The sequence below is a fragment of the Fulmarus glacialis genome, unplaced genomic scaffold (genome assembly GCF_000690835.1).
Source record: "Fulmarus glacialis isolate BGI_N327 unplaced genomic scaffold, ASM69083v1 scaffold40375, whole genome shotgun sequence".
NCBI lineage: Eukaryota > Metazoa > Chordata > Aves > Procellariiformes > Procellariidae > Fulmarus > Fulmarus glacialis.
In genome coordinates this window covers 11,238-22,723 of record NW_009213074.1, presented here as the reverse complement: position 1 = coordinate 22,723, position 11,486 = coordinate 11,238, and the positions used below count along the sequence as shown (strand labels likewise).

The following is an 11,486-nucleotide window of genomic DNA, read 5'->3' as shown; positions in this document are numbered from 1 at the left end:
CACAGGCGGTAGTGGACTGGGTGGTGGTGAGTGTCACGGTGTGGGGGTATATCGTAGGGGTCGGCGTGGCGGGACTTGAGGCTGTCGTGATCTCTGTTTTATTTTGGATATGTGTCGTTGGTTGTGATGGAATTCCGGTATGAATTTTTTCTGTTTCTGGTGGAGGCATTGATACTGTAGTGGACTTATGTTTTGTGTGTAAGTGTGGTGTTGTCGATACTTCTGTGGATGATTTACTTAGAGTAGTTGAAAAAATCGAGCCTGTTTGTGATTTTTGTGTAGTTGAATGTGGCGCTGTAGTTGGCTGGCATGGTAATGTTATATTTGTACAGCATTTAAATCTTAGTTTATAGTTATAGCAAATGGGTGGTAGTTGGTCTTTATTGTAGCATTTCAACCCTTCTTCTGTATTACATGTTATGTGTTGCTCCAGGAGGGGATATGGTGTATTAGGGAACCTGACGGCTCTACATTCAACAGCCTTTCTGTTTTCACAGACTTTGTATCCCTTTTTTTCAATGTTCTGAATTGTATCAAAATCTCCATCATTGTATCCAGACCCTGGATAACTGACGTCATACCAGATTGACCAGTAACATTCTTCTTTAATGCAAAGAGGAGTTGTTGAAGGAGAAGTGGTGACAGGTCTTGTCATTTCGGTTGTGCTTGTGGTTTTTTCTTTAGTAGCTGAAGGTGTCAATGTTGTACTTTCAGAAGTTGTAGTAACTGGTGATGTTGTAGTGGTTGAAAACGATACAGTTTCTTCAGTTGAAGTTTCTGTGCTCTTAGCTGCAGTTGTGATCGGTGTTGACGTGCTGAAATGTGTCGTGGAAGAGCATGGTACAAAAACACAGCATAAGATTCTAATTTCGTAATTGTTGCACATTGTTGAAATTTGATCCTTGTTGTAACATATAAGCCCAGCTGTTGTACTGCATTCTACTTTTTGGCCAAGGTCTTTCAGTGGTATATTAGGGAATTTCTCTGCTCTGCATTGAACAGCCCGTGGAGCTTTACAGACTTCATAACCTTTAGCTCTCAAATCATCAAAGGTTTCAAAATCTCCACCATTGTAGCCAGGGGTTTGCCGACTCCCATCATACCATTCTGACCACTCACAGACTTCGTGAACACATACTGATGTAGTTGGTGACACTGTGAAAGAGGAAAAAAAAGAGACCACGAAACTTAGAATAAATTCCTGTAGATATTCTCTTTTTTATTATATCAAATGCGCTGAAAATTTTCCTAAGGTCATTTGCTTACGTTGTGAGCCGATAGTGCATCAGTTTAGTGTACTTATAATTTAATATGAAGTAGAACAGAAAATCCATCACCCACCAATTTAATGTACTGACATGCCTGGAACTGTCACTTCCCAAGAGAATGCCAATTATCTTTTACAAAGTGCTGAAATAAGTCTCGGGCATAATTTATACACATTGGGGAAAAAAAAAAATCTCACTTTTTTCACGTTTGATTCAATGTAATTGCTTGGTTTGTATCTTGCTTCAATACTTATTAGTCTCTCTGGAATATCTAAGCCCAGATTCAAATCCAGTGGAAATAATAACATTTAGTCTATGCATCAAGATTCATAGGTACTTTTTTCTTCCAAATGAGTTGACTCTTCATGTAATATGCTGCTTTGTCTTTGCTCTTCCATTTGAAGTAAAAGATGTCTAATGCAACATTATTAGCACCCCTACACTTTGTAGTTTAGCTCTGGTCTTAAGAAACCATTTATTGGTTGGAGAGCAGTTTTTGCAGGTGAATTCTCATTGTGAAATGGCTGGAAAATGGCTAATGAATTCCAGCAGTGCTGATGGTTTCTGTGATTTCAAAACTTGTAGTTCTAAATTTTATACTGAATACTTATTTTATTAAACAACATGTGCCCATAGTAATTAGAGGTTACCAACCTGAAGAATGCTGAACAGAAATTCTAGAAATGAAAATTTCAGTATCTCAATGTCAATATCTGAGCAATCCACTTAGTACTGTAATTATAAATACCATGAACCCTACCAGGAATTTTACAGAATGTAATCATACTGTAATTTAATAGGAAAAATAATGAATTATTCATTCAGTGAAGATTATTCCAGGTACAGAAGTAGTTACAATTACAGATAATAAATCTGGTACTGTTTTTTTATGTATTCACTATGAAGATAAGCAAAATAATAGTACCAAACCAGTGTGCAGTGGTTTCCATTTTGGTGTTTCAGAAGTAGTTTTATTTTCTATGTTTATTTCCTTGTATTAGTTTGGTTACCAAATACTGACTGAAACCAAATGCTAATAACAAATGAGACTTACTGTCATTTATTTTGAGGTTGTATTAATTCATTTATATTGTGAGTGTGGGCATGGTTTTGTAGCTATATTTTTCTCACTAATGAACAGAATACACTCTTATGGGCTATAAAGGATGTACCTGTGGAAGCAGTGGCAGGTGGCATAGTGCTGAAGTGAAATGTTGTTGCTGTTGTGGGTGGTGATGAGGTTGGACATTCATAGATAGACCTGTGAAGTGTTCCATTGGGACCGCAGGTTGCGACAATACACCCTCCTGTGCCATCTGTAGTATTGTAGATCACATCTTTATAGTTGTATTTCTGTCCCTCATAAATGCAGACACATTCTGTAAATCGAAAGAGAGTATTATTCTTTGGTATCTGAAACACAGAGCAGGGTACCTCAGATGGACCCTATGCAGACAAACCCAACTTTGTCAACATACCATTTTCATCATATTTGCACTTTTTGCCGTGATTTGTGCATTCACTGGAAAAGAGAAAAAAGGAGACGATGAATGTGAAGATACTGGTTCCTGACATCATTTCATTGTTTCAAAATTTCTATCAATCCTTTGCTATTCATTGTGTGTTTAAGTGCAGAAAGACCCTATCTTCTCTGAGTTAGATATTCAGTTCTGCTGTACAAATTCAAGTTAGGTAGGATCACTCAGTTTTCTGGCAAGAAAGGCAACTCTTCTATGCCAGCATACTAAACATGCAGTATCTTTATCAGTGCTTTTGGAGGCTGGGCAAAGATGTGGGGAGGGGTGATTTGAAACGTTCTTATCTCCCTGATAGGGAGATAAGGGGGGAAAGTGCAGTAAATGCAGCAAGCAAGGGAAAGTGCAGTAAGTGTACCATTTGAGAAAGGATCACTGTAACACGGATGTTGAGGTTGTCTACACAGAGAATTTCCATCAGACTTCCAAAAGATGCAAGAATGCATTCCATTTTTAAAGGGAATTTATCTATTATCTGTTAAGAACTGAATTTTGATATATTTATTGACAGTGACTAAGAGCGTCTGTACACTGAATAAACTTAAGTAAATATAGATATGTATTTAACAGGTTAGGTTTAGTGCTGTTAATGACATAATGCAGGCAAAGCTGTCTATGAACTGCAAAACATGCCCTGAAAGTTGGGTTAGCTCCGGTGGGCTTTGTGCTAAGTTCTTTGCCATTCTGGCTGCACTGCTTACAGTATTCAAGTGTAGCTACTTTAAATGTATCTTAAGACAGATGTTAACTGCTTCACAACTGGTTCTGCTAACTTTGTGCTATTTGATAGAAGGCTTAGCAGCACTTCTCCCAACATGTCATCAATACTGACAGAATGTGTGGGAATGCTTGCTGACTGTTGCAAATATGCATGTACCAGTGCAATAACAGAAACAAGCTCAAAACAATGAAGATTAGTTGCCTGCTAACTTCTAAGTAATTTCACATAATGATTTTAGGGATATCTTAACAAAAATTCTCAGACTATTGCCGTAACTATTATTTTAATTTTTTTTTACTTAATTTAATAATGATGATAATAATAATAATTTAGAAGTACTTTAATAAGAATACACAATAAGTAGTAAATTAATCTCTCTATGGTAAAATGTTTCACCATGTCATCATTTAAGTTCCTGGGAACGGAAGAAAATTAGACGTTATTCAGCAGCCTATGACTGGCCTAGTTCCTGTTGGCAAACAAAAAACTTAATGCATGATGAATTATGTTCCACAACTTTAAACTCAACGTTTAAAAATCTTTACTAATCTTACCATGATTGACAATTCTGCTTTGAAGGCATCTGCATTCCTGGTTTGTAATTTTTTCCATTTTCATAACAACCACAACTAGAAACACAAGTCATGGTTTCTTCATCAAAATAGGGTTCATTCCTTGGACAGTGTGGGTAGCAGCCTGCAGTAAAAAATGAGAGTTATGCTGACACTAGGCCTTTCACAAGTAGAAGTAACTCTACTCTGCTTATATCTGCTTTCCCCAAATTATCCCATATGGTAAGTGAAATTTCAGATTCTGTTATTGCTATTCCTTTGATTGCACATTAAGCTTTGGAGCATTTTGTCATCTTCACTCCAAACAAGTTCATGATCCATTAGGGAGTAAAACACCAATTAGAAAATCTCGTCCTATAATTTCTAATATAAACATGTCATATACTGAGTAATAAAATTTTTGTTAATCATACTGCATTTTTAGCTTTTTATAAGTAGAATGAGATATGCATAGTTATGTTTACCTTCCAAACCTCTCAACTCATGAAGGCAGTTCCCGCTTGGATTATTGCAGGTCTTCATACAAGGGGCTCCACATGGCTTATAGTGCCACTCACATTCCCCTTGTGGATTGTAGTAGTCACAGAACAGAGCTAGAGGAAGGAGAAATGACAGAAAAAGACCTTTGATCTTTTTGCTCTACAGTCTCTCAGTTTTGCTGGGTAAAAATCCCATATGATCAGCATAATCACATAGGTGGTGAACAGTATATTGCCTTATTTCTAATTTAATACAATTGATACCTACTTCTACCACCTTTTGACACCAATAAAGTTATAGAGCATAGGACAGAGTTACACATTAAGCATGAAAAATCAATTAATTGAATCACTGATTTTAGCTAGTATGCACTAATGTTTATTTACATTGAGCCTGATGTAAATCAGATGAGCCTGACAGGTGGGAGTGTAATATAATATTATAGTTCACCAGTTGTGTGTCATGAATAACAAGTAAATCAGACACAAACAACACCACTGGTAAAGTTACTATCCATGGTTTCATTTTAAGAAGATAGATTGGCTTCCAGTGATTTACACTTGCTTTGTGGTTTTTTTGCTGGTTTTGGAATACAGCAGTGCTTTTTACAAATACAATTTTATCCTTCTTTCTGTCTTTGTTCTACTTGTTTTTCTTTTTTTCTTCTCTGTTTTCTTTCCCTCTGGACCCCTTCAAAAAGTAGTAGGGTGAGACTCACGACAAATGGATGGGGTTCTCCATGAAATGCAGATGTCCAGCTCATTGCACGCTTGAGCGTAGGCGGCTACTGCTGTACAGAAACATTCACAGTCTCCTCCAGTGTCACAAGCACAAGCATCATCCACGCATGCTTGATAATATTCATTTGGTTCAACCTGTTGGAGAAAATATTTGAGTTTTTATGCACTTGTCCTCTTTGAAAAGGCATTCACTGTCCTAAAAAAGCTGAATAAAATATCTGAAACTGACACCTCTGTATGTGTGAGAAAGATAAGAAAGGAAGAAACCATGAGAGTGCTTTGAAAAATCAAGACGAATATGTAGAATAAAGCTATTACTAATAAGTTGTAATGCTAAAAACTATTTGATGTTGAAGGTACATTTGCAGAAAGAATAGTTACATTACTACAGTCATATATATCAGATGGCTGGTATTTATATTAGTAGAAAATGATGTCATTAGAAAATAAACATATCCTGAGATTTATCTGTGATTGTCCCTTCTATTAAAAAAAAACAACTATCAGTTTCTTTAGCGTACTAGTTCAAGGCACAAGCTGAGAAAATGAAAGCGAAAATACTTTCTATGCAGTCTCCCTGGAACTTGGTCTGACTTCACTTTGTCAAGCATGACAAAGTGTATTTTAGTATATTTTTCAGCGATCCCACATAAAAATTAATGTAATCTCTGGCTCAAGAGAATTTAAGACTGAAATTTTTGTCATACCTGGGAGTGACACTTTGCAAACACTTCACTGGTAATGATGCTGCATTGCTTCTGTGCCCAGGCTTTCCTGTATGGGTTTGCAGTGCATGGATCCTTGGTACGATTGGCATTTGGGCAACTAGAAGACACTTTCCAGCTATTGGCAAACTCCAGCACATTTCCTACCACGGACTGACTGCGAGTAGTGAAGTCATTATTTCCATTGCCGTCATAGTTTCCGCAAAGTCCACAGACATGTCCCTACATGGGGGTAAACACAAAGTGATAAAGATCAGTAAGGTACAGTTTCTGAGTATCTGTGAGTAACAGACCTCAGGAGGAATCTTATTTAAGATTATCCGGGCCTCTTCAGTAACAGTCTTGGACATTTTCATAAAATACTTTCATGAAGAGATGTCTCTAACTTATTGTTAGGAAGGCTAAGGATAGGAAGCAGAGTAGGCTCGTGGTTTTTGTTCTTAGTATTGAGCTAATTAGTTTTGTCTAATCCTGAACATACCTCTTCAGTGAGGGCTTTTCATGAGGAAAGCTACTGATGCAGTTGCTGTTATGCTGTTGCTCAATAACGTAATTTAAGGAAAATGTGTAGTACACAATCTAAGTCAACACTACAAGGATAATAATATGCAATCGCTGCTCTTTCAGTCTTCTGGTTACAGCCTAAATTTCCATTTTTTCTTTGAGAGATAACATGAATATGTTTCAGAAATCATTTTATCTAGATTTTGGATTTTAAAATGTACCTGAAAGCTGGGACTGAGTTTGATGAATATACTGGTTTTCTTGTCCCACATGAGTATCAGGCCAACAGTAGTGTCAACTACCAGGTAGATGCCCATGGAACGGATTTGGAATGGCATTTTTCCTCCAGGTGTCCTCTGAATGACATCAGAGTGTCCATCACTGAGTACCAGCTCATAGTTCTAGGACAGGAAAAGAAAAAGTTAGGGGCCAATTAAAAAAGTCACCTATTGGGTACAGTTTTATATGTTGCCAGTAACTGTTATTGAAATAATAACTCTATTATCATCAAATGATTCTATTCAACAACCTCATGTTAAGCAATTTCTCTTTAGAATTCCCTCCTTTGCTTTCTCTAGCAGACAGCAGGATCGTTGGCAATGAGCAAACAAGTGTAGTAACATTTTCACTGTCTCGGAGGACACTTCTACGACGCAGTCTATCTGGGACAGCCCTTCTGGCACATTAGGCCTGCAGTACAACTTATTAAAGAAAATACTTACCTCCAGGAAAACTTTAATAGACTTAGAGCAGGTGGTTCCTGTAGTGCCACATGGAATGTTCTCAGTGATGACTCTGAAGGTTCCCTGATTCATACCTTGTTGACCACAGTAGTTCTGAAACAGGGGAATGATATTCAGTGTTAACTATGCTACATGGTCATATGTAAAATGCAAGGTACTTCGATAGTGCAAAAATCTGGGAAGGACTGTGTTACCTGGACCAGAACATATTCACAGTCTCCTTCAAAATCAAAGCGTTTGCCATCAAAGGTGGTGTAATGCCCATCTCCATAAACAGAACAGGTTTCCAGGCAAGGTTCCTCGGAGCAGTGCCATTTTCTGTTTCTACATGTGCTGCATAAGATGAAAAGCACTCCAAATGTAAAAACCAGACATACACACGATATAGCTATATGTGCACTCCTGCATGTACATCAATTTGATTTTAAAATGTGTTAAGCCTATAATGAAAAAATAAGGTTTGCTTATTCTCAGAAATGCAGCATAGCTCAAGAGTCTTCGGGATTTACCCAAAGACTGTGTTACTTCATGATGTCATGAATAATTTGGGTTAGAAAATACTTTAAATCTTTCACATTTCCAAATCTTGTTGGATGTACTGAAAGGTAGGGATTGCCTGCAAGGAAAAAAGCTTTCTTGACTCGAATGAATATGACAACATCCAAACTATATTGTTCTTCTGACCACTTGCAATTTCTGTGCTGTGTGCCATTGTAAAAAACAGAGCTTGCTTTTTAGATACCAAGTGTGTCATCTTATGCAGGATTCCCTGATATAAATCTTGATACTGCTAGAATGAAATGCTGTAATTCACCTAGAGCTTAAACTATTCCCTTTCAGGTGCTTGAAAATAATACTTTTCAATATGCTCTTACCAGTTGTTACAGCCAACTCTGATTGATTCTCCTGGACTGTAGAAATTCCCATTGTGAACACATGGACAGTCTTCTGGAGCTATACAGCCACCTTTGCCATCTAACACTTGGTTATGAGGGCATACACAGCCAGAGACACAGTGGGTTCTGTACTGTAAGGACCATATAGAAAACATGACTTGAAACATTTCCCTGATGGAAGAGTCCAGCTGCAGCTGGTAACTGTAAAAGAGATCTAGTTTCATATGCTTTCAACTGGATATAAAGAGTCTATACTTACACATTCCATATCTAGAGTCTGACAGCTCTTCTGGCATCCTGCTCCTACCACATCTGCAGTGGCATTGCCACAGTCAATATAGACCATGGGAGGTACGCAGACTGAAAGAGAGAAAAGCCATGAGAAATCTATCAACCATGTATTTATATCTTTGTGTTTCCTTAATGCAAACTGAAGAAAAAAAATTTAAAAAGACTCCTATGTGAGATACGTATACCTTAGTATAATGTATTTGACCAGAAAGAGAAACTGAATATTGTTTTGAAGTCATGCTCATCTGTTTTTTGTGCTTATGCTTGGACTACTCATAGAAATTCATGTTTAGTTAGCTTTGTGAAACACTTCCTTTCAGCAAAAAAAACCCCAAGAAAACAAAGATTGTATTTTTTTAGGCTTTTAGTACTTTTATTTTATTTAAGGTGTGGATAGTTTTCTCCTCATGTTCAGTGAGGTAATCAAGTATGCTTTTCCCCTGGGCAACCCAGGGAGTTATCACTTGTTTCAGCCGTCTGAAAGGCAAGGCGGTATCGCTTTATATTTTGGGAATATCCTCTACATTACGGAAGTCATCAGTTGATTTTCTTGTTTGATTTCAGACTTGTACAATTTGCATCAATATGACAAAAGAGAGAACTGAAAAGGGTGGAGATGGAAAGTGATATGTTACCTGTTTCAGGTTTCTCTCCAATGCAGCTCAGCTTTCCATAGGTGCAGGTGCTATAAAAAAAAAAGAGAATGGATATGTTTTTGCTTTTCCTTGCTAAGTTTCAGCTTGTTTCCTAATGAATTTGAAATGATGAAAAATTACTGTGTGATAAAACAGAGAAAATGTGTCCTTTATCAGAATGGTTTGTACTATTCAAAAATATTTCATATTAGAGCAGACCAAAATACAAGTATATTCTATATAAAGACAGATTTGCTCTGTCCATTTGCCTGGTTAAAAACTGTCCTTCAGAATAGTTCAGATTCCATTAGTAATGAGAATAATCTGTAACGGGATTATCAAGCATCTTTCACCATGGAACAAGTCTTTCACAGTCATGGGTAAGAAAAGTATGTGTGGTGGGGAGCAACTGAGTGAGTGACTGGGTGGGAGTTTGGCTGTTAGCCAAGGCTAGCCCACCACAGTATGGTTTGAATTCCTGTAGTAGTCTAAGTACAATCTTCCAGACATGAATAGCCCTAACAATTTTTAAGGATCTGTGGTTTTTGGCATTGAAATTATTAGGGAGAGAAATGTATTTGATTTGAGTAGATTGCCTAATGTATATATGGTTTCATGATTGCCTATGTCTAGCCTCATTCCTTTGTTTATAAATCTCTTACCAGACAACGCCGTTGTCATGAACAACTTCTCCAGAAGACAGAGTCATTCCTTTGTAGTAACAAGGACAGCTAGAAGCAGGCACACATTTGCCACTTTCATCCATGTAGGTTCCGTTTACGCAGGTGCAGCCATCAACTGGGACAAACTTGATGCTGCATGTGACATCAGGCTCACTCAGAGACCGGCAAGTGGATTGACAGGAATTGACATCGTAAGTGTACTTCAGAGATTTCGGACACGAGGTGGTGTATTTTTCTTGAGAGTAAAAAGGTGAGTTACATTTGTAGTTCATTTAAGAATCAATGTAGGTATAAATGCAGTATCTGAGGTAAAGTATATATGATAAACATGGCAATGTATATACATGTGCTTTACTGATATCCTTGACAGTATACTGCTAGAGCAGAATTTCCCCCTATAAATGTGTCACGAATACAAATGTTTTGTCCAGGATAAAAAAAGAAAAAAGTTCAATTATATTAATGCATAGTGTGTTTTTTCTTCATTGCTATTTTTATACTTTTTGTCAAAGTAAATTGAGAAACTCCCTACTTATTTTATTCCTGTTGCAAAGGTATTGGGTCCATGTTGCTTCTGCTGGTTCTGAGCAAGTAATCTAACAAAGCCTCATTTTTATATTTCTCCCCGCTTACTGCTTGTCTTTTGTGGTATTCCCTTCCTCCTCAAATTCTTGGAAGTCCATGCTATACTTAAAACACAACTTAACACAATTTACTGTGGGAATCCCTGAGAGCTGCTGTGTGGGGCCTTCTGGATGATCCTTTTCAAGAGGCAAAGGGACGTAGAACTTACTGCAGGCTTTGCTCCTCCATCCAGTGAGGAGAACTCCTTTAGCGGCACAGGCTCTGACATAGCTGGAAAGGGCAGCACACATGCAGTCCTCACTCTTCTCACAGTTACACGTGTCAAACATGCAGTTCTAGGGACAGAGGATGACATATGATCATCAGATTGTCATGTCAAAACCATGGTGCCCTGTACTTTTTAGAGGGTCATGTTTGTTAGAACTAAAAGTGAGTGTAATCCATGTGCATAAGTAAACATATGCCTGTTTTTCATTTGAAGATTTCATTGAGCACTTTCAAAAAAGATTCTTTGCAAGGAGAGAGAGTAATTAGAGGTCCACAATTTTATACTTTTTTTTCTTGTTCTTTTTTTACTTTTTCAGGTGTTGGTAGGTTTCCCAGCTACTTCCAGTTCGTAGCCACTGTGCCATATGTACTTGGAACAAGTAGAGGGTATTTGATGCCACCCAACTTCTAGGGCTTAGGCTTAGGAGCTTGGGCTCTCTGCATCAGAGGAACGAAGAAAACAAGAAGTCATTGCTATGAAGGGCAAGGTCACTATAATGTTATCATTCCAGAAGATGTTTGTTGAACAGAATCTTACAGATTTCCAATATCAGGGAGATTTTGTAAAGTCCCCAGGCAGTCTGTTCCAGAGCTTCATCACCTTGAATTCCTGCAACATTTTTGTTCACATCTTATCTAAATCTCTTTGCTGCTTCTTACACACATTTCTTGCCTTGTCCTTGGACATATGCAAAAGCCTTCTGAGAACAGTTCAGAGCAACTAAGCAAAGTGCTAGTTAAGATTCTGACTAAAGCTTTCCTTATATCTCAGGAGGGATGGCTTTTGTCCTTTGACCTGATAAGGAGTCCAGGGAGTCCAAGATCCTAGCTTAGGCATTTA

The 11,486-nt window shown here is 37.6% G+C and overlaps 1 protein-coding gene across 1 annotated transcript in view; it reads right to left on the bottom strand.

Moving 5' to 3' along the window:
- Window positions 1-414: 414 nt before the first annotated feature.
- Window positions 415-11,486, bottom strand: part of LOC104077016 (mucin-5AC-like) — a gene marked incomplete at both ends in the record, with an annotated part of 21,535 nt that continues 10,463 nt past the window's right edge. Inside the window, 15 exons of the mRNA XM_009578075.1 lie at window positions 415-1,155; window positions 2,441-2,647; window positions 2,747-2,790; window positions 4,079-4,220; window positions 4,561-4,689; window positions 5,295-5,451; window positions 6,024-6,263; window positions 6,767-6,946; window positions 7,268-7,381; window positions 7,483-7,621; window positions 8,164-8,315; window positions 8,444-8,544; window positions 9,111-9,160; window positions 9,773-10,028; window positions 10,587-10,713. Of these exons, the coding sequence (XP_009576370.1) occupies window positions 415-1,155; window positions 2,441-2,647; window positions 2,747-2,790; window positions 4,079-4,220; window positions 4,561-4,689; window positions 5,295-5,451; window positions 6,024-6,263; window positions 6,767-6,946; window positions 7,268-7,381; window positions 7,483-7,621; window positions 8,164-8,315; window positions 8,444-8,544; window positions 9,111-9,160; window positions 9,773-10,028; window positions 10,587-10,713 (2,779 nt within the window). The remainder of the gene's footprint in view (window positions 1,156-2,440; window positions 2,648-2,746; window positions 2,791-4,078; window positions 4,221-4,560; window positions 4,690-5,294; window positions 5,452-6,023; window positions 6,264-6,766; window positions 6,947-7,267; window positions 7,382-7,482; window positions 7,622-8,163; window positions 8,316-8,443; window positions 8,545-9,110; window positions 9,161-9,772; window positions 10,029-10,586; window positions 10,714-11,486) is intronic.